Source organism: Podarcis liolepis (assembly GCF_965112155.1).
Source record: "Podarcis liolepis genome assembly, chromosome: 14".
NCBI lineage: Eukaryota > Metazoa > Chordata > Lepidosauria > Squamata > Lacertidae > Podarcis > Podarcis liolepis.
The window spans coordinates 36315129-36338340 of NC_139569.1; the positions used below are offsets into that span (position 1 = coordinate 36315129).

The 23212-nt window shown below is 39.4% G+C and overlaps 1 protein-coding gene across 3 annotated transcripts in view; it reads left to right on the top strand.

Moving 5' to 3' along the window:
- Nucleotides 1-23212, top strand: part of ABHD2 (abhydrolase domain containing 2, acylglycerol lipase) — a 41288-nt gene that overhangs the window by 11501 nt on the left and 6575 nt on the right. For 2 of the 3 annotated variants that reach the window (XM_083475175.1, XM_083475176.1), the window contains 9 exons: nucleotides 881-962; nucleotides 3180-3381; nucleotides 10895-11070; nucleotides 12252-12419; nucleotides 14981-15164; nucleotides 18492-18584; nucleotides 20331-20441; nucleotides 22015-22084; nucleotides 22908-22992. In XM_083475175.1, the coding sequence (XP_083331301.1) occupies nucleotides 914-962; nucleotides 3180-3381; nucleotides 10895-11070; nucleotides 12252-12419; nucleotides 14981-15164; nucleotides 18492-18584; nucleotides 20331-20441; nucleotides 22015-22084; nucleotides 22908-22992 (1138 nt within the window). In that variant the 5' untranslated portion in view covers nucleotides 881-913. The remainder of the gene's footprint in view (nucleotides 1-880; nucleotides 963-3179; nucleotides 3382-10894; nucleotides 11071-12251; nucleotides 12420-14980; nucleotides 15165-18491; nucleotides 18585-20330; nucleotides 20442-22014; nucleotides 22085-22907; nucleotides 22993-23212) is intronic. The other variant, XM_083475177.1, reaches the window with a different exon arrangement.

The following is a 23212-nucleotide window of genomic DNA, read 5'->3' on the forward strand; positions in this document are numbered from 1 at the left end:
ACTGGTCCTGCTAGCTAGGGATCATGGGAGTTGTAGGCCAAAAACATCTGGAGGGCCGAGTTTGAGGAAGCCTGTTCTACAGTATTGCCTCAGTTCCTGTGATTACGCACACCAAAGGTTTTATCCATTGTAACAGCCATCACTTCAACCATCTTTCATCCAGCAGATATTTTGCACAGTTTTGCATTAGCATTGACTTCAATATAGACTTTCTTTGAGTTTTCTTCAGGTAAAACGTTGCTGCTGTCAGATATGTGTTGGGGCAGCTGATATTGAACAATACAAGTTTTGCTAATGTTAGAGGAATTCAGGTTGAACAACTTTTTATAGTTTATAGGTACAAAAGTTTTTATTGTCAGCTTAATTTTGACTCAGGCAGATGTACAACCTTGTTCTCCTATGTAGCATAAATATTATACAGGACTATATCTCGTGGCACCAGTATTGCTGATTATGCCAGCTTTTATCGGCTTTTTGTTGTATAAAATGGGAATCTACTACTGTTACATAGATTATATGTATATATAAATCTGTTACATAGATGTAACATACTGTTACATAGATGTAACATACTGTTACATAGATTATATGTATATATAAATCTATGTATAGATTATATATTCTGCTATGCTGTTGTCTTTGCAATATGGTTTTGCCAAAACATGGAAGCAAATCATATTCACAGATTCATATGGTGGGCTACTGCACATGATTAGCTCTCTTCAACTTCAGGTGGCCCCTGGGTAGCTGGCTTGCATGAAGTGGACCTATGACAGCTATCCTCTTGTGTTCTAGATGGGTTGTGCTCTGAGCCTGTTGTGACTTTTGCTGTGTTATTATTGCCAGTAAAATAACATTCAGTTTGTCTCTTATTTTATAGGTTAACCTTGATCTGAACAACATATTTGCTTAGATGATTCCCGAGTCTCCTGCATTTAAGAATAAGTGGCACACAGCAGAAGGTGGGTTTTATGTGATTGAATGCATTATTTGAGAGTTGTCAAGGACTACTCTCAACATCCTGCAAATTATTGCTAAACAGAGTGCTGCTATTTTGGTATGTAATCTAGCAATGCTTTTTCTGCTGGTCTCAGTTGTGGCCGAGTCTATCGTGCCAAAATTGTTGTTGAGGTTTTATTATATGGAGGAAGCTTAGGTTGCCCGGGAGCATATGTATTGGCTCCTAACAAGTCCAGATCAGCTAACCAGTTAGTTAAGCTTTCAATAGAGGTGTAGCAAAACCTCTTACTTGAGATAAGGCATCTCCAGCCCCATTTCTTGCACTCTTGCCATATGAAGAACCAGGTAGTCCATATAAGACAAATTAATTTCATCTTGCTTTGCAATTACTTCTGCCTCCCTTGATTCACAATAGTCAAGCATAGATTTGTGGACCAAACCTGACAAAGGAGTTCCAGACAATTTATCTAAAGCACTACGGGTCTGTGTTTTTGTGGCAACTGTATTAAAACTGTTAAAACTGCAGAGTCCTTCGTCGCAGTGAGCTTTTAAAAAGCATTCCTTACCAGTTGAATGCTAAATGCTACACTCCCAGTGCCTGTCCTCCAATTAAAATATATTGCTTTTAAGCCCACGTAAAAGTAAAAGCAGATATGCTCCTTGCCTGTATAATGCAATTAACATTAGTGGTTGAGCCAACTGACTTTAAAACTATTCAAAATAACAAATTAAAACAGACCACAGAGCTCAAGGACAAGCAGCCTTACTCATTGCCATGTTCACGTGGACTTTTGTAGCTTGTTAGTTCTGGGGAAACTCTTAAAAGCTTCAATGAGAGAAACTGCAGTAACAAATTGAGCTTAGTAATAACAGATGGTTGTGTTTTTCACTAACATTATATTCATTTTACAAGCCCACCATTCATCATAATGATCCCAGGGTGGGATACAACATAAAAAGCAACATAAAACACAGTGGGCTATTGCAGTGACGTTAACCATTACCATAACATGTCATCAGATTGTTGGATAAAAATTACAATGCAATTTTTACTAGTCCAGCAAGCCATGTAATTGGCCACATAACCTCAGCACTTACATAAGCCTTAGATCTAGAGGGTAGCCCCCACTTGTGGTCCCATCAGTGGACATGGCCTTTTTGCTGGCGATGTAGGATAGGTACATCTCTGTGGCTGCAGCCTCATAGCAGAACTCCTTTGTGGTAGGGTTGTGATTGTCCCTTAGATCATAATTATTACACTGTTCCTAAGGACCCCACTTGTTTATCCAGGAAAGAATGGGGCCAATGAATACCTTTTCTGTTGTACTTGTGAGTTCTGTGTCTTAAATTGTATTACTGATATTATTTTGTGTTGTGTTTTTAAAATTGCTTTATGTATATTCTGCATTGCGTTTTTAAGGTTGCAATTTGTTTGTATTCTTTGCTTATTTATACTCTTCCTTGGGCTCTTAAGGTAGGTAGAATGGGATAGAAATTCAAGGTTATCCAACCATGTTTATGTGGCAAGTTTGTCAAGGAATGGCTGTAGCTGGCAAACCAGCTGGTGCTGACAATAGACACTCCTTGCCATTGACAGCTGCACAAGTCATCTCCTGCATGGATGCATTTGCTTCTACTCCTCCATGATTCAGCATCTTTGTGTAACTTCTCTTGCGATTCTTGTATCTTGTTTCAGTTAGCTGATTTTGTTTTTAGAATAGGCACCAGAATTGTTCCTTTGTATCATTTGCTTGGATAGGAGCTTTATCAATACTGGCAGAGTCATCAAACAACATTTAGACAGCATTTGGGGGGGGGGGGTTGGAATAAATATCCTAATTCTAAACACTGTCTACAGAATTATAGACACTGTCAAAGCAGCTGACTGATAATTCTGTCATGCAGTTGTTCTTTGGAGTGTCTAATCTTTAATTGGTAATATAGAGATAAAAATCAAGATAAGGATTGTCAACCAAGAACAGAAATCTCTGCTTTGTCAAAATGTTCTGGTGTAGAGTCTAGAGATTTATTGTGTATGTACACATAGCTCTTAAGCTAAACTGGATAATCTGTTCTGTGTGAGCCTGCCCTGATCTGGGCTTTTTATGAATGTTTTTTATACATGAAAGCATTTCTAACAACACTGTTCCATGGCACCGCTTTGTAAGCATGTCTCAGTTGCTGAAAATAGATTTCTGAGCTTTATTTTTCTTTCATAGATTTCAAGATGAATTCCTTAATGGAAACCCCTGAGCTGCCGGCAGTATTCGATGGGGTGAAGTTGGCTGCTGTTGCTGCTGTTCTTTACATTATTGTCCGCTGCTTGAATCTGAAGAGCCCAACTGCCCCTCCAGATCTCATATACCAAGACACTCCTTTGTCCCGCTTTCTACTCAAGTCATGCTCTCTTCTAACCAAAGAGTGAGTATCCAATGAATATATGAATGTTTAGGTGTCCAAATGCAAAAATTCATACATAAGAAGGGAATTATTTACAAATGGGAAGAGATCTTTTATTGGGATTAGAATGGAACATTTTTGTGCAAATATTAAGAACATAAAGGCTTATGTGAATGAAACATTTCTATCTTTGGAAAGTTGTGTATCGTATAGAGGTGTTGGATTTAAGAGAGCGAGGCTGACTGCATCCTGTTGTTGAGTTCACACTTGGTAACAAGCCTGGGTTTGTTGCCATATAACATGTGGAAAGAACCTATTTTGCTTGATCAAACTCCAAGGCCCATCTAGTCCAGTTTTCCATTTTTTACGGACAACCACATGTCTCTGGTGATCATAAGCAGGGCAATTAAGGTAATGACACCCCCCTATTCAGTCTTCAGATCTAGTATGGGGAATGATAGTGCTCCTGTACTTTTTGGAGCTATCAGTCTAGCATCAGGAAGTGTTATTTGCTGAAATGACCAGGTCATTGCTATGTCCTTAGTTGAAGTTGTTTTGTAGCAATTTTGTTGAGTTGGACTAATACCCATTTGCAGTGAGATCTTTGGTTTGGAGAAATAGTATTAAAACAATATTACTTACTGTCAAACCTCAAAAACTACCAAAATAATTCATCAAATCTACTTTCGTTGGGGGAGGCAGGAAATTTCATGGCAGTAATGCATTAAGCCACCTATCTGTACCTGCAGATACTGCACAAAGGTGAATGAACAATCCACATTTTAATCTACTGTGACTCCTCCATGATAGGCAAAGAATCTTTGAGGAGTAGATGGAAAGTCTGGTCTATAGCAAAATACCATTTTTATTTTAAGGTTTTGAGATCACTATTCAATGTATTAATTTTCTTTTTGCTTTGTGTTGATGGATATTTGTCTTTTATTTTTGGTGTGTTAAAGTGAATATATATTATTTTTAAATGAAATTGTGCGCAGCGGGAGGCCCCATTAGTGAAAGTGCACCTCAGGATAAGAATGGTTTCAGCTTAAGAACAGACCTCTGGAACGAATGAAGTTTGTAACCAGAGGTACAGTGGTGCCCCGCAACACGAATGCCTCGCAAGACGAAAAACTTGCTAGACGAAAGGGTTTTTCGGTTTTTGCGTTGCTTTGCTAGACGAATTTCCCTATGGGTTTGCTTCGCAAGATGAAAACGTCTTGCGAGTTTGTTCGCTTTTTTCTTAAAGCCACTTGAAGAGGCGCAGTTGCGACGGACCGTGCTTCGCAAGATGAAAAACATTGCAAGACGAAAAGACTCACGGAACGAATTAATTTCGTCTTGCGAGGCACCACTGTACCACTGTAATAGCAGCAATCTCTGCATCTGTATCTGCCACAACTCTGCTTTGATGCAAATGTACAGCAAACCCCTTTTCTATTATAGAGATATGTCCACTGTTACATCTCCTTACTGGTTGAGTTTCATTGAAAGAAGGCAGCAAATACAAAGGAAGAACCTCTCAGAGAAACTTGTTATTGAATCCAGTAGTATAGAATTTCATACTTCATGGCTTCCTGTGGATTATCAGAGCTGAATATAATTATACATATATAATTATGTAGCTAAATAAACTATTGGTTAAATCATTAATGTAAAATTATGTTTGATATGTGTGGGAAGCAATAGCTTTATAGAAAGTTTCCTACCATTATGATACAAAAATCTGAAAGATTTTTATACAGGTAAACTATTGCAAGTCTGTCTTGTTTAAATGTGAATATAAACTAAATGTTGGATTGGAAAATGAATATGTATTAAAACAGCAGAGCAGTAAAAACAGATTTCAGGGAAAAAAGTGTCAGGTGCCTCTCCATAGGAAATAGAGCTTTCCAGAAATGAGGCCTTTTCATATACTGCATTGCTACCTGATCTAAACAGTTTTGGGGTTTTTTTGGGGTTTTTTTGCCATTATAATCTGAGTGGGTTGAAGGAAAACCACCTTCAACCATCTGAATTTGCTGTACTGTATAGCCAAATACTTGTCATACACTTGTGTAGAAAAGCCCCTCCCCTTCTCTCATTCTGACTTGGTTCTGATGTAAAGCAGAAGTATGATTTTGTTTTAATGTCTAGACCAGAGCTGGTCCACAAACTGGTTGTTTGGGGCTGGCAAGCAGCTCAAAAATAAGGTAGAAAACAAAATGTTAATAAATTTTGTTTAACGTTAATTAAACAAAATTAAATGTCCACAATTAATATAACTAAGTAAGATTTGATAATTACTGGACAGATTTGAGCAGTTTGTTTTATTTACACCAGGTGGAATGCAAATATTCATATCTGAGGAATGAACAAATTGGTTCTTAATTTACACTAATTTAGAGGAAGCATTGTATATATTTGGGAGAGACATTTATTTTAGTCAGACTACAAACTGTAGGGCGAGCATAGATTCAGATTGTTAAACGGTCTGATTTGAATTTTTAAAATCCTATTCAAAATTTTAAAATCTTAATTTTTTAATTTAAACAATTATTTTTATCACTGAGACTTGGTAATGTCTGCATTTGAAGGCTCGTTAATAGTTTAGTGAGCATGTTAATTTTTTTTGTTTTGTTTTTTTAATCTACTTGGGTGTAAGCATTGAACACAGAGGAACTTTCTTCTTGAGAAACGTGCAAGATTGGGTTCCAGTTAACCAAGTAAAAAACTGCTGTTAAACCCTGTACAAAATGCATGGAATCTTAATTACTGTGTTCCTTGGGATATTCCAAGGACCTTACTGAGGCTTAAGGGATTTTGCATGCCTCTTCTAGTTTGATCTCCTGATTTTAAAGGACTGCTGGAACAAGTGAGTAAAAACTCACACAGGTCAAACTGTAATTTCTGTTTTAATCAAGTTAGCTTGTGTAGGAACTGGACTCCTGAAAGGAGCGTAAAATAATGACAACACAGCACAGTTGATGAGGTTTAACTTCACTTTCCACCTGACCAGCATTTGTAGTAATTTTTGAGTTTTTGTTCTCTTTCCCCCAAAATCATTCAGCAGTAGTGAACACTTGCCATGGGGTGGCAAGGTCAGCAGGACTGCAAGCAGCACATGATAAAGTGTTTTAATCCTCTTGCCATAGTACATAGCACAATACATCTGTGTTCAACCTGCATAAAATATTTTAATGGATAATGGGCCAAGCTGAGCTTTTTACATTCTATATTAAGGTAAAGTGTGCAATTGGGTAGAAAGGCAAAGCACAATTTTAACAAGCAAGTAAAAATGGCTTTTGCTTGCTTGCTTTTGGATCAGCTCTCAGGGTGATAGGGAATACATGTTGCAGGCTAGACAGTTGGTTTCCTGTGCTGAGATGGTGTAATACTGAAAAGCAAGATTTTATTAAACTTGTAACATTTCCATGTACATGATCTTGAGAGGCTTGTTGACTGCTAGAGGAATGTGATTTGGAAAGCAAAATACTAACACTCAAACAAAAAGACTATTCCATACATTTGCATCACTAGTGCTTTGGTTATGGGCACTTGGCCTTGGGAAACATTGCACAGACTCATCATTATTCCCAACGTTCCTATGAAACTCCTTGTAGTTGGATGTGAATTACAGTGGTACCTCGGGTTACATACACTTTAGGTTACATACGCTTCAGGTTACAAACTCCGCTAGCCCAGAAATAGTACCTCGGGTTAAGAACTTTGCTTCAGGATGAGAACAGAAATCGTGCTCCGGCGGTGTGGCAGCAGCAGGAGGCCCCATTAGCTAAAGTGGTGCTTCAGGTTAAGAACAGTTTCAGGTTAACGAATTAAGTACTTAACCTGAGGTACCACTGTAAATTGCACGTTGGGGGCCTCTTGAAAGGCCCTTAGATATTAATACCATGGAATGGTGGCAAAAGAGGATTGATCCAAAGTCTGCCAGGAGTACAATAGAAACTGCTCACTGATAAACCACTCCCCAAGTGACAGTGTTATCTGTTATCAAATGTAATTGTGTGCAGCTATGCACCGTTTCTGTGTTTCTCACCAGCATAATGCATGTTTGAACTGTGAGTAACTGCACTGCAAATACACCTTTATTAGGAGAACAGTCATGAAGGAGAAGAAGCTGTATATTAGGCTGCTAAATGCTTTGCTTCATAAAGGAAGTGTAGAGTTTGGTGAAACTCTTGAGCCATATAAATGTATTGTGTTTGTGGTTGGTGAGAAAAACAGGAAAAGGTAGTTCCCGCTGTGAAATTTTTGCAAGAACTACTTTGTGAGAACACTGCTGTGGAGCAAGTCAGTGGTGGTAAGACAACTAAGTCATTTTTAGAGTGGTCCCACTGATATCAGTGGTTTAATCAAAACACTTAGAACCAGTGACAATTAAAGTTAAGATTTTTTTTCTAAAAGTTGCCATCAGCCTAGGGTGTCCTTCTGTAACCTATGTTTCTACAGTGTGCAGCATAGTTAATATTTATTTATATGTTTCCCCCCTCTTAAACTGTTTCAGCTTGGCAATAATTCTGGATCAGTAATAACTTTAATGTGAGAGCCTGTAGCACTAGAAGCCCAGGACAAAAGCCCAATTCTAGGCACCATCATTTGTTTGCTTATTTATTTATTTATTATTCTGAATCCTGCCTTCCTTCCATTTCGGAACCCAAGGCAGCATCTATATGGTTCCAAGGCAATTACTGACCTGACCCAGACCTAATTAGCTTCAGCATGGTAGAGTATAAGTAGCACAGTATCAACAAGATCTTGTAGCTGATGGCGGTCTTCTTAATTTGGTAAATGCGCGCTGTGCCCCAACTAAAGTTTGCTCATAGCAGATCTTTTAATTCAGTCATGTCCATTAGTGTCATTGGGTCAACTTTGATTATGACTAAATTTGGATAAAACTTTGGGTTGCTCAAATTTGGCTAATGATAATTCTACCTTAACATTTTTTTTTAAAGATTCTGGCATATTCTTAAGCAGCATCTTAACAACACTCTCTTAGTAAAGTTTCCAAACTTCGAAGTCTTGTCATATGCCTATAATGGGAACAAGTAATTTAAATGCTAGTGCAGCTCATTAATCTGAAGATCTTGTGAAATGCTCTTACTGTTGTCCACAGGAAACTAGGAGCATCTCTGGCATTCTTTTGAGAGTAGCATGACTATAAGCAGCACAATTGCATGAATGCAGTGCTGTTTACTAGAGCAAGAAGAGGAACTTTGTGTAGAAACTGAAGCTAAATGGCTGTGTACATATGTTCTACTTACATATAATCAACATGACTTATGTATCATTTGCACTACCGTTGTAGGAGCTGCCACGATACTGGTCTATATATTTTGGAATTATTAACCACAAGGCTGTTAAGAGCATTTAGAACACCAGTTTAGGACAGCTAACTGCATAATGGAAATTTCTTTTTTTCCAGTCTGCTAAAAAACCACCAACTATCTGTATTTCCACTGCTGGTGTTTAATTTCTAATTAGACCATACTGATGACCTTTCATGAATAATTCTATTAGCAACACCAAACATTGCACAGGATATGAAAGATGTATGAATGTGTTTGAACAAATTGGATAGGATTGCAGTGCTAGTCAATTGACTACCTGTTATTTGATTACTGTCAAAGATTCCAAAAAATCACAAAGTCTGTGTGACTGATAGCCCCCTTTTTCGTTGTATCATGCTGTCCTCTGATAGCAATACATTGAGGGCCCTTTTGCTTTACCTACAAGACTCAGTAAAGCTATTGTCTAATTTTAAAGGGGGGCAGGCACCTCTGCACTGCAACTCTTGTGTTTCCTGTATTTATTTATTAAATTTGTATTCCCCCCTTCATCAGTAGATCTCAGGGCAGTTGACAACATGCTTTCCTTTAGTGAACTACAAACTTTTTCTATGTTCCTAAGCAATACTGACTGGCTGTCCTCTTAAGAATGTTTACGTTATTGGGAATCAGTTATTGATTAATGCTCCTGCATTTGCAACAATACTAGTGTGTGTATGTGGTACAGTGTGACCTAGCTGCAGCTCTGCAATAATTTCAGTATGCCTACCTGCCCTCTTCCAAATTAAGCCATGTGGCCAACTTTTCCCACTGGCAATATGCTATAAATACAGCCGTGTCTAATCAGAAGTAAGATTCAAGAGAAAGCATAAATCAAGCATGCACATGTTGCAAATGACCCAGACTTGGGGCTATCACTGAAACCATTTCATTTGCCCTGGGGTCATGTAGAAGGGATTGGGCTCTGATGTTTTCTAGAGCCATAGTATCTCTTGTAGTTTTCATATTCCTCTCTCTTCTAATAAATCTGTGCTTCAATATTTGGCTATTGTTTGACTGTTCAGGTTACTGATTTATTTATTTATTGGAGCAGGTGCATGCACATGTGTTTTACTGGTCAAATGTTGACCTGATCTCTCTTCATAATGGGTTCCCAGGCCTTGTAGGGCTTAGGACGCAATAAGTATTGGAGCACCTCTCCACATAAGAAGGGAAGAGGGCTGTTTCTCTTATGAGCTCCAGGTTAAGGAATGTTGTCCCCTACGATGACTGTCTGGTGCTTATGTTAGCAACTTTTCAGCACCAAGATCATGTTTTCGCCAGGCATTTGATAGAATGTGCTGTTTTGGTCCATTGCTTGTGTATTACTGGGAATTACTGAGAATCAGTTGCTGACAGTCAGTTGCTGTAGAACAATGTGTAGTGACATTCTAATGCTGTTACTTTTCTGTGTTTTGTATTTTTGCTCCAAATTAGTGATAGCTGCTCAGTTTTAAATTTTATTGAGTTTTATTCTGTTGTGAGTCACCTAGAGACTCTTGACAGGTGGCAGGTAAAATCCAATGTATAAGCACATAATAAGTATAAGCACATAATTTAGACATTCATTATACTTTTATGTTGGGAGTCAGGTTCTGATGAGCTCACCAGTGTCAGGCATGATTGTTCTGTGTACAGTAGAAAGCTTGCTTTCCCCCATTTTGATATGCTCATGACCTCTGTATTGGTACCAAGGACATACTTCTTTTGAGTAATGAACTAGGTTTCCTGATATGCATTGAAAAGGTCCCTCCTGTCTGGCAGCTTTGTATTGCTCACCTACTGATTTAGATTGGTGTTCCTAAAGCAGATAAAGTTATCATCTTTATATCTTTATCTCCCCACCCCCACCAAGTTTCTTCTTCAGTACACCAGCAAGCATAAATCCGAGATAAAAGGCCATCTGCTTTGGCACCAGGCCGTACCACCTTCCTGATAAGCATAGTACAGATGTTCTCTTCTTCTTTGAAAGGAAATGCTTTTGTAAGCATTCTGTAGCTAGTGTTTATCAGAAGTCACTAAATTATACCTGATACCAGATCAATAGGTTGGGGGCTCCAGTTCTATATCTGTTGGCCAATGCACTTACCAAGCAGCTGCTCCTTATTTTTACCCCTGCACATCACAAAATACTACTCTAGGAAGGAAGTGCCCTTGTTTCAATAGCAGATCTGCTGTCCTAAAGCAAATAAATGCATTTGTTTTCTTTGTAGGTACATTCCACCTCTGATCTGGGGAAAGAGTGGGCACATTCAGACTGCCCTCTATGGAAAGATGGGGAGAGTAAGATCACCGCATCCTTATGGACTTCGCAAGTACCTCACAATGTCAGATGGTGCAACAGCAACTTTTGACCTCTTTGAACCACTGGCTGAAAACTGCATTAGAGGTGAGATAACAGCTGTTGTGGGTTTTTTATTAGAAGTTTGAGTAAATGTGGGGGAAATACACTACTATTTTTGGCTACCATTGGCAGGCTAGGGAGCCACTGCTTTCACAACTCTGGGACATGTTTAGGTGGTTGTAAGCTTCTGCAGCTAGTGCTGTTATGAATCATGTACCAAAAAATCAGTTTTTACAACCAAGTGATAAGATACAAGGTTTATGGCCTAGATTTCCCGTTGAGTTAATGGGCATGAAATGCTATTCCTCTGACCCATAAATAACATAATGCTTAGGATTAAGGTCTCTAAACAGGCTGTTTTGCCTGTAGGACTTTTCTCTTGTGTATATGGGCTTAATCACATCTGGAACGTGTGTGTGTGTTTAAAAACAATATATCAAAATTTAGTGAGTAATGACATGTCTTTCTGAAGGTGAGGTATAAGGGGCCGTTGATTCTGCTTGTTTTGAAATGTTGCTCTAGTGCATAGGAAGCTGCTGCTAAATATTCTAAGAATTTCACTCTCAAATGTGGAATTGTACCAGATGCTGGAGGGTTGATTCTTACTACCAAGCATTGTTTCCCAATGTAGATAGCAATGTGATGAGCTGTAGAGCTGTTCTCAGCAGTTGATTTCTCGGCAACTATGATTTGATCTTTAAAAGAAGGAAGCATTGCTGACCAAATTGATATTTTTCAGTGTATAAATCTGGACCCTTTATTTAGTCAACAGACGTGCCAAAACAAACAATTCCTTCTCTTATAAAGTTATTTCTAGTTAGCCTCAAAGACCTTCAGTTTTAATCAGATACATTACCTCAAGGTTCTTCATGAAGAGTTTCAAAATAATGTACGGAAACTGATAGAAATCCTCTCTCTCAGTGACATCGTTTGGAGTGACATCTGTAGTAAAGTGTTAAAATAAACTCCTCTCAGTCAGGTGAAAGAACTTAGATGAACAAACTCTGAAATTGTGCAGGGCATATTGTGTATTTCCCTTGATGATATAAACATAGCATATAAAACATCACTACAGATTGAACAAACTGTATGCATCAGGAGCAAAAATTGCTTTGTTGTGAAATAAATGTGTTTTGTCTTTGTGGAATATGAAACCGGTATAACTAGCATGTATTCTTTTGCTTTTGCTTTAAAACTTGCCTCTCCCGACCTTTTTCATTGTGCAGAAGATATCACAATGGTAATTTGCCCAGGAATAGCCAATCACAGTGAGAAGCAGTACATCCGCACCTTTGTTGACTATTCCCAGAAGAATGGCTATCGATGTGCTGTGCTAAACCACCTTGGAGCTCTGCCAACTATTGAGTTGACTTCACCACGCATGTTTACTTATGGTAAATATTGGCTCTTTCATCTTAACCTTTCAGAGTTACTTTACAACTGGACAAATTCCTCTAATGTCAAAGCACACTAGATGGTGCCTTCTGAAGCTTGAAAGTGTTGTCTGTGATAAAACCTCCTCCTTTTTGCTAATTCCCAAGCAGGATGACTTACTTGCTCAATTTAAAAAAAAAACAAAACAGTATTCAAAGTAGCAGCTATTACTTGTGCTAAGTCTGCATTAATTTTGTTTCCAAAGGTTGATTCCTAAAACCCCTCTCTTTACAGTACACTATATTGGGAAACATTGGGAAGGGAAAGTAGTAGGGACAAGATGACTTGCTGAGATAATACCATGATCACCTTGCCAATGTTTTGCCATATATAATGCTTCACAATGGGATGACCATGAGATAGCAATTGAAGATGCAACCACTATAGCATTACCAGCTTCCCAGCGTCTGTGTGTCCAGTACATTCATCCACCTAGAATCTATTTACTCAGTTTCTCTTTGCCAGAAAAGTAATTGATGTGTAACTTTTCAAGATAGCTTTAGAGAGCAGGTGAGCATAAAGCTGATATCTATTAAAGGAGAGTGGGGATCTCTTTAGCTGATGTAGGCCTGTTGGCTCTTGTCACATCTTGTATCTCAGTGCTTGTGATTAGAATATCAAGCCTCCAGGGTGCGGTCTACTGCATGGATGCTCTTTAATAACCATAGTCTATTACCACCCTCAGGAGATAATTCTGGAGTGTTGTTGCGCAACCCAAAATGTTGTTGTAAAGCTCTGCACCGCCCCTCCTTCCTATGGGAGTTATGTTCTTTGAGGCTTAGGTATGGTGTTCATAAACAAGGCTTGAAAAACATTTTCAAGAATGAAGATGCAGCCTCCCTACCAAAAAAAAGTGCTGTGCAATGTCTCTCCTCCCCAAAGTATTAAATATCAAGCTGTGACACATGTATCCTCTCAGGGGCTGGGAAATCAACTCAGTACCTGCTGAGCATATTTCAGGCTGAGCATGCCCAGCCACGGAGCTGCATCTGGTCCAACCCTAGCCACCCTATCCTCTTGTTCTTTTTGGGAAGACATCCTCTGAAAGGAAAGAGATGAAGTGCATCCAAAACCTTAGTATAGGGTTGCCATATTCCCAAATTACAGTCCGATTTTTAAAAATTGCAATCTGATTCCCGGACATGTGGCACCCCTACTTTAGTGCAAAGCTAAGCACCCTTTCCTCTCCCAGAAAAGAAGGCATGCAGGGAAAACGCAAATGAGGCTGCTATATTCTAAGTTTGGGAAGCATGCTGCTTCATAGTTGTGGGAAGGTAAAAGAAAGTAAGATGGTGATAGAGCTGCTGCAGCCCCAAGAGAGCTAATGGGAGAAGGGGGTGAGAGCCGAAGAGAAACTGCATCTGTAGCCAAGGGTCCAATATGAAGCTCACTGTCCAACCAATGTCTGAAATGTTTTGCCAAGATCCCCATCTCCCCATATTCTGTGACCCTCCAGAATATGGAGGTGAGAAGCATGCCAGTAACTTTTTGTGCCCACCTTAAGGGCTGCCAGAGTGTCTCAGAAACCCATGTTATGTTACTTAGCTGGAACACAACATAGTCCTGTTTCAGTCACTGCAAGCAAGCCCTGGGGATCAGCGTGGTATTGGTATTAAGGCTTCTTGGTGCTGTCCCTAACTCTAAAAAAATCCTGAAGGGTTATAATGTCTCTGAGGGCTGTAGCTCAGAGGTAGAGCATCTACTTTGCATGCAGAATGTCTGGGATTCAGTCCTTATAATCTCCAAGAAGAGTTAGGAGAGACTCCATCTTAAACCATGGAGAGCCATTGTAAGTCATTGCAGACCATACAGAGCTAGATGGACCCCATTGATCGGTATAAGGCAGCTTCCTAGGTTCCTGTAAATGTTTTTGAAGGAGTGGCCATTGACAGTAGAAAATAATAGCCAGGCCATGTTGGCACAGGAGTGCTATGTGTATGAATACAGTCTTCAGTTCCCAAAAGTTTGTACAAATCCCTGCACATGAAGGATTACAGTCAAATGCACAAATTAGACTTAATCGCTGAATAGCTGCTGGAAATCTGGACTGTGAGCAGCAATTTGTGTGTTTTTTTTTTGCAGGGAGGGGGATACTTTACAGATTTCTCTCCCAGTTTACAGTTGGAAGAAATGACAGTGTGTGTAGTATTTTTAGTTACAGCTTTTGGCTGGAACCTGATGACTGCTGAACAGAGAATGAAATATTTTGAAAAACTTGCTATGATCCTTTAAGGGGGGGGGGGAGTTTTCTGCTGTAGCCGGCAGTTAGAGGCTCTGCTCATATGGCAGTAAAAAAGGGAATAAAAAGGTTCTTTAGAAGAGCAGGGTGGGTGTATTCTCCCTCTGTATGATCTTCTGGAATATCACTGTATATGTGCAAAAATGCCCATTGTGATTCAATAATGAACAATGATGTTAGAAATGTTGTCTCTTGAAGTGCATATGTGAGCTCTAGGGGAAGATTGGGACTTTAGATGCATCTGTGATATGTTATGTTTATTTTTTTTTTGCTGTTCTACAGGTTGCACATGGGAATTTGGAGCCATGGTGAACTACATCAGGAAAACTTATCCTCAGTCCAAGCTGGTTGTTGTGGGCTTCAGCCTTGGTGGAAACATAGTGTGCAAATATCTGGGGGAGAACCAGACTAACCAAGAGGGTGTATTGTGCTGTGTCAGCGTATGTCAAGGGTACAGTGCACTGAGGTAAGCTTGGTCTTGTAGAACAGGAGAAACTTATGGTAAATGCCTAAGGAAATAATCTGCTGGTCATGGAGATATGATACAGATACCAAAAGCTTTCTTTGGGGTTCAGGGGCATAAAAACTTTAGTTGTGTGAAGTTTTGTTGCTAAACTGTGTTTTGAACTTTTTGCACAAAAAAGGGAACTGGGAACTTACAGCAAATTTCATCATTAAAATTGCTGTTGGCATATTCAGTTGCTGTACGCATTTAGTTGAGAGCAAAGGGTGCAAACCATTTCCACATATACCCAGCCTATTGATTTGTACTCTTTTATTCATTATTAGCAGTCTCTTTTGAAGCTTTGTCATGGCCAAATTTTTTGAGATCTAGTGCCAGTGGGAAGAATATTAGGCACACCCTTCCCTCCTGCTGTTCTTTTGTTCAGAGTCACAGTCTCCCAAAACTACTTTGGCTCTGTGTATTTCCAGTGTTGAACTGAGGCTCCAAACAGGATGTATAGTAGTGTCCATGTGTGCACACAGGAGCTACATATATCCCAAGAGATCAAAAGTGACATTTTAAAAAGGACCTTAAAGATGTTTGCTTTGTGCTACTTAGAAGCACAGCACTATTATATTATATTATATTATATTATATTATATTATATTATATTATATTATATTATATTATATTATATTATATTATATTATATTATATTATATTATATTATATTATATTATATTATATTATATTATATTATATTATATTCTGCCCTATACCCGGAGGTCTCAGGGTGGTTCACAGAACAAAATCAAAATATAAAACCACAAAATACATAATCAAAATGAAAACAACAACCCAATAACCCCCTCCCTCCCCCCCAAACCCAAACATTTTAAAAGGACATAGGATGTCAGTCAAATCAACCAAAGGCCTGGTTAAAAAGGAAAGTTTTTGCCTGGCACCTAAAGTTATATAATGAAGGCACCAGGTGAACTTCCCTGGGGAGCGCATTCTACAGATGGGGAGCCACCGTAGAGAAGGCCTGTTCTCATGTTGCCACCCTCTGGACTTCTCAAGGAGGAGACACACAAAGAAGGGCGTCAGGGGATGATCTCAAGGTCCGGGTAGGTTCATATGGGAAGAGATGGTCCTTGAGGTATTGCGGTCCTGAGCCGTTCAAGGCTTTACAGGTCAAAACCAGCACTTTGAATTGGGCCCGGAAACAATTGGTAGCCAGTGAAGTCAGACCAGGATTGGTGTAGTATGCTCAAGCCATCTTGCTCCGGTGAGCAACCTGGCAGCTGAATTCCGCACTAGCTGAAGTTTTTGAAACGTCTTCAGAGGCAGCCCTACGTATAACGCATTGCAGTAATTCAACCTTGAGGTTACCACAGCATAGACAACAGTAGTTAGGCTATCCCTGTCCAGATAGGAGTGTAGGTGGGCCACCAGCTGAAGCTGATGGACAGCACTCTGGGCCACTGAGGCCACCTGAGCCTCGAGCAACAGCAAAGGATCCAGGAGTACCCCAAAGCAATGAACCTGCTCCTTCAGAGGAAGTGTAACCCCATCAAGAACAGGCGATCTCCACCCATCTGGTCTAGGGAACCACCCACTAACAGTGCCTCAGTCTTATCTGGATTGAGTTTCAGTTTTTTGGCTCTCATCCAGTCCATTACCAAGGCAAGACACTAGTCCAGCACTTCCACTGCCTCACCTGCAGTTGTAAAGCAGAAATAAAGCAGAGTGTCATCGGCATACTGCTGACAATGTACTCCAAACCTCTGGATAACCCCACCCAGCGGTTTTACGTGGATGTGAAGGTTCCACGGGGCTGAAAAGCATTCCCCAAGCAACACCCTCTGGGAAGTAGGACTGGAACCACCGCAAAGTGGTGCCACCCAACCCCTAGTTCAGACAGTTGCTTCAGAAGGACACCATGGTCAATGGTATCGAAAGTATTATAAAGCCAGATTACACTGGAATATTGAAAGATAGAGTCTTATATTCTTGCCAGTCTCCAAATGATGAGTAGAGGTTTAGGAAGGGAATTTCTTGGTGTTCTTTCAGATCTGATTAGATATTTGTACATTTACAGTAATGTTAATTCAGGCAGAGTATGTAGCAACCATGCTTTTTATAGTTCTGTGCGCTGAGGGCAGTGTATTCTGAAAGAAAGGTTAAAAATCGTTTGACCTAACCTTGATGAGCTCTGGTGTATTTTAAGGTCAAAACCCAAGGGGAGGGTACTGTTCTAAAAAAACAACAACCAATAATTTATTTCGTCACCCACTTGCACAAATGGATTTAGAGTTGGAAGCCTTCCCTAGAATGACATTTAGTATGCAAAGTTCTGCTTATTAGGAAATAAATGCCATTGAAATCCATTAGTTGCAGTACTATAGCTGCAACTGTACTTTAACTAAAGGATGTTGTATCTGAACGTAAATACTACACAGGAGGCCCTTCTGGTTGGAGAAAGTGTCAAGCAAGCTAAGGAAATGGCAACCTCCATATTAATAGAAGACATAGCAATTCAGCTCTGGTTCCAAACTGGACAACAAAGGATCCCTTTATATTTAAGACTGTGCAGCTGCAGAAATCTTGTGGCAGGATTAAATTTTTTAAGCAAGAGGATTAGAAATTGGAACAACATAAGCTTAATACACCGTGTCTTCTCTCCTCCCCATCTCTAAAATATTTGTCAAACTTTGTTTGAACCTGAGAAAAATGTGAGGATACTGCATGTAACTGCAAGATAGATTTTAGACTTTTACAAATTGCTTCACAAGACTGTGCCACCTTTGGCATGTGTACACATTCAGAGACTGCTATTTTAAAAGGGAGGTGGGTATTGTGCAAAAACCTCTCATTCTTATAAAGTACTAGTTGCTCTGTCTGTGTTTTCCTTACTTAGTTAACATTGTTTTTTTAAAAAAATAGCAGTTTCAAATACAGTTTTGAGTTCATCTGTCCATGCTCTGTCAATTTTTGTAACGCATGTTTGAAATTACCTGTTGAGACAACATAGAACAACCCATCTCTTCCTGGAAAGTTCTGTTTTGCAAGCTGTTGGCTGTTTTGTGCTCCAGTTTCTAATGCTTTTGTTCCCCCTGCTGGCTGAATCCTTTAATGACACATTTCTCTTATGCATTACTGTGCGTTTGAAAAAGGAAAAAGCTGATTCCTTTTGAAGGTGTGATAGCTTATAGGTGGCCCCTTGAAGTGAATCAAATTAGTTATGTGGAAATGCTGCCATGTATTTGCAGAGTACTTTTTGTTGCTGTGACCCTGGAAGCTTGCTTTTCCAGCTTTTAATTAATTTGCCCCATGTCATATCTTTAGGGCACAGGAAACCTTCATGCAGTGGGATCAGTGTCGGAGATTTTACAACTTCCTCATGGCAGACAACTTGAAGAAAATCATATTGTCTCACAGGTACAAAATGATGCTCTTTATATTCTAAATGGGCCTCTGTGTCAGCTGATAATGTGCAGTACCATAAATTGTTCTTATGTGTCACCAAGTTGAGCAGGGTACCAACAAAATTAATTCTCCTCTGGATCAGTAGCTACTGAAGAACCATGTGCATTAGTAACCTTACTTTCAGAAACATCTTACTTAAGAAAGTCTGTGACACTTTGGCTGTGCTTGGGGAAAGGGTGTGAAATTACAATAACTGGTTGTTTGAACAGTTCCAGGTTAGCAGTAGTCAAAGCTTATAACTGTAGTTGCTGTATTGCTTCCTGTTTAAGCCAGTATGGAAAAACAGCTTTAAGAGACTCTAATTATGTATAGGATATAGAACCCCATTAATTCATCCCAGATAACTAAATATTATGACAACTTAACTAAATATATTAATCTTCCTGTTAAAAGAGCTCTTAGTTGTAAGCATGAGCAACCTTTAGCAGGTTTGAAGGACGGCTTGTTTTTCTCCATAATGGATCTTTTGTGCTCTAAGGCCAACCCTCAAACCAAACTTCCTTTTGCACATTTTCTGTTCCACCTCTGCTTTTCGGAGAACATGATCATGCATCTGATCCATAGTCTACAGCACACACCCTCTTGCATTGTTCTCACCAATGCTGACAGGGCTATTGCTTAGTAATGTAATTGCCCACAGGACCTAGTGCAGGGGGTGCTAACCTCTGGCCCAGGGGCCTCATTCAGTCCCCCAAGCAGATTTTTCAGCCCCTGAAGACCCCACTGCTTTTTGCAGCAACATAAAGGTGGAAATAAATTCCAGCATTGGGATGGGCAGAGAGATTTCTTCTTTCAAGGATACCAAGGTGGCATACGTGGTTGTGCGCATGCACACACACTGCCATTTTATTTTTCAGCCACACTGTGAGAAAAATGAGACTGAGATGTCTGGCCCAAGTTAAGTCAACACCAGCAAGCTTCATGGCTGAGCAGGACATTGAACTGGGATCTACTGCTCTAAGGCCAACTTCCTGACTACTGCAGTACACTGATTCTTAAGCACTTCTGACCTTGGCTCAATTTTACTACTACTACTACTACTACTAATTATTATTATTATTATTATTATTATTATTATTATTATTATTATTATTATTATTAATACCCTGCCCATCTGGCTGGGTTTCCCCAGCCACTCTGGGCAGCTCCCAACAAAGTGTTAAAAACACGATAAAACATCAAACATTAAAAACTTCCCTAAACAGGGCTGCCTTCAGATGTCTTCTAAAAGCCAGATAGTTGTTTGTTTATTTCCTTGACATCTGATGGGAGAGTGTTCCACAGGGTGGGTGCCACTACCAAGAAGGCCCTCTGCCTGGTTCCCTGTAACCTCACTTCTCGCAGTGAGGGAACCTCCAGAAGGCCCTCGGAGGTGGACCTCAGTGTCTGGGCTGAACGATGGGGGACGCTCCTTCAGGTATACTGTTTGTATCTGCACCAGTTTCTGCACCAGTGTCAAAATCTGTGCCAGTATCAAGTCTTCAGGGCTGAACAAAACTGCCTTTTGTATTTTCTTCACACGGGACAGATTCAGAATTGTATTGGAGATGACAGTAACATGGATCTTAAGATCTGTGTCAACATAAAGCAATTTATGGAGTAACCTTCAGATCAGCAGTAAACCCAATAGAGTAGGTTCTCTAATAGTTACAGTATGTCTGTGTTTCATAGTCACTCACTTCATTCTCTACGTTTCAGACACACCTTGTTTGCTGAGAGCCCTAAAAAGCCTCATAGTTTATTAGAGTCAGACTTGAGCAGACTTCACACAGCAACATCCCTTATGCAGATTGATGACAGTATCATGAGGTATGGACATCAAGAAGCACATTTGGTAACTCTCCCCTGTCATTTAGACCTTCCTGAAATGCAAGCTGCTGTTATCATCTTTGTGCATATAACTCCCAATTCTTTCTAGATCTTATTGTTTACAGGTTTGTCTTGCCTCTTGTTCGTTAGACTTTTAAAAATGAATTTACCATGCTGTAAATAGCAAAGCTGTTGAGTGAGTGAAATTAGGGTGCAGGGTGACGAATCAGACTATGCAGCTGAGGTTCTACAGTGTTTCTGTGAAACATATCTTCAGCCAGTACTAGAAATCTTTTCTGAATGGTTAGAAAACAGTGATCCTTGTCATCTAATTCCTTTGGCAAATTCCAATAATTTGAGTTACTCGGTGGTGCTACAGAAACACCTGAGGGGTGCTGGTAAAAGTTCATCAGAATAGAGCTATTTTGTTTGAAGTACCAATGCCCCCAAATGCTAGCACCACTGCTGAATCACTTTCAGGTATGGTATAGATGGAAAATGAAGCCGGTCTGAACGAAATGTGTATTTTAGATTTGTAGTTGTATCAAATTCTTCATATACTGATTTGCCAGTAGCCATTGGCATAACAAAAAGTTGTGATTCCTTATGATCAGTGCTTACCACTTTCTACATATTGTGTTACATAGCTGAACTTCTGTCATGGAGTTTCAAGGGTAGGTTTTCCAGTAGAAACTAGATAAAGCCTTTGTTGGTTAGCCTTAGTTTCCCCTACACCCTGTAGTGATATGGCAAGAAATCAACCCTGTCCTCAGAGGACACCCTCCTTTTTTGGCTGCACACTTGTTCCTCAGTAAAACTTGCATTCCCAAATAGGCGGACTAGGAGTTGCTATACCTCCTATGTGTGTTTCCTTGCTTGTTTTTGCTTGCTTCTGTTACTTCATCCAAGGAGTCCTGGAATGTATTGTACACAAATAATTCGTAGGATGCCCTGTTTATGACTCATGACCACTACAAATAATATTTAGGGTGGCTGGGAGTTATATGAACATCAACATTACGTTCTACTAGTTAGGTAGGGGATTGACTTTTGTTCTTAGAAGAACTTGGGAGCCTGATGTTGCATCTAAAGAGGGGCTAGTAATATAATTAGTTTTAACTTCCTTAACTTAGGGGTTCTGCAGTTAAATCGGAAAGGATGTTTCCAGTGTATTTGATATGGCTACGTGTGTGTACACTCCTTTCCACATATTTGTCTTACTGCTTCCTTGCCTGGTATTTTGTTCCCTAGCTAATTGTTTACTAAGTAGCCACATTCTTCTTTTGATGCTTTTTTCCTGCAGGACAGTCAGTCTTGGGGAATGGAATTTAGATATTAAATCTAAGAACAAGAGGAACATATAAATAGTTCCATATTCTTTGGATGTTTCACTAGTTAGTTCTTTTGAAAGCCGAAGCAGAATGTTGGCTTTAACTTGTATAGAAGTAATCATTTCAAGTGTCTTATTTGGAGAACTATTGTAATCCTTTGCATAAGAATTAGAAGAAAATATGTGTGATTCTATAACAAGAAAATCTCTAAATGCTTAAGCTTTCTTTTTACTGTGTCTCAGGAAGTTCCATGGCTACAGCACCTTAAAGGAATACTATGAACAGGAGAGCTGCCTGCATTACTTGCAGAAAGTAAGTTGATATGATATTGTTATTCTAGTTTTTGACATGCACCACTTATGTCAGTATGAGATTTGAGGTGAGATGGAGAACGTCCCCATGTGCTTCTAGCCAAATTTATAGCACATGTTGCTGAATAGTAGTTCTAATCAAAAGGCTTTATGTGGGGTCATCATAAATGAGCAATAATTTTCCTTGCCTTGGAAAGTATGCTTATTTGTGGTATGGTCAGCAAGTGGAAATATGCATATCTGAAATTTTCACAACCAGTTTATTATCTTTTGAAGAGACTAAAGCTCCTCTATCTTATGATCGGGTACTTGGAGACCAACATTTCTTACAGAATCTATTTATCTATTGTTTTTCTGTAAGGCAATTTCTGATTAACTTCTATGGAATAGGCTAAATATGCTGTCATTAGTGCTCCCCCCCAATTCTGTTGCCGTTTTCCCTAAATTTAGAAAGCAGCAGATGTCTGTCACTGGAAATATTAAATTTAAGTCACCGTAGCCAATTCTACACTCTTGAGTTTTATACTAGTTCAAAAATTTTTTCCACCTATAGGAAAACAGTGAATTGGTTTTGCCTCAAACCCAGCACTGCAGAAGATATGCTATTGACTGCTGCTTGTAGTAATAAAAGCTTTCTGTGACAGAAATCACTCACACTGGTGCTAAGGAGCCCCTCCATCAATTTTAAATGTGTATTATCTGAACAGTGGTGTTTCTGCAGGTTCAGGGCACCTACAGCACTTGATGTACTCAATTGTGACTTCATAACTAGACTACAAACAAGATTGTGTTCCACAACAGAATTCTTTTTTTTAAATCTGCAGATCTTTGTTCCCCTCTTGCTGGTTAATGCTGCTGATGACCCTCTGGTGCACGATAGTCTCTTATCAATACCAAAAGCCCTCTCAGGTGAGCTGAAAGCTTCAGTAAATAGATTTCTGCAAGGCAGTGTAGCGTTGTGATAACCTAAAGATAGCCTTGGAGGGCAGAAGGCATGTTTGTTTTTCCAGACAAACTTGTAACCTATGCATGTGTCTCATATAGCACCATAATGTGCATATTCTTTACAGAGTCCAAAAGGATAGGCCCCTTCCCCATGGAGTTTTCAACCTAAAATTTGACACTAAAG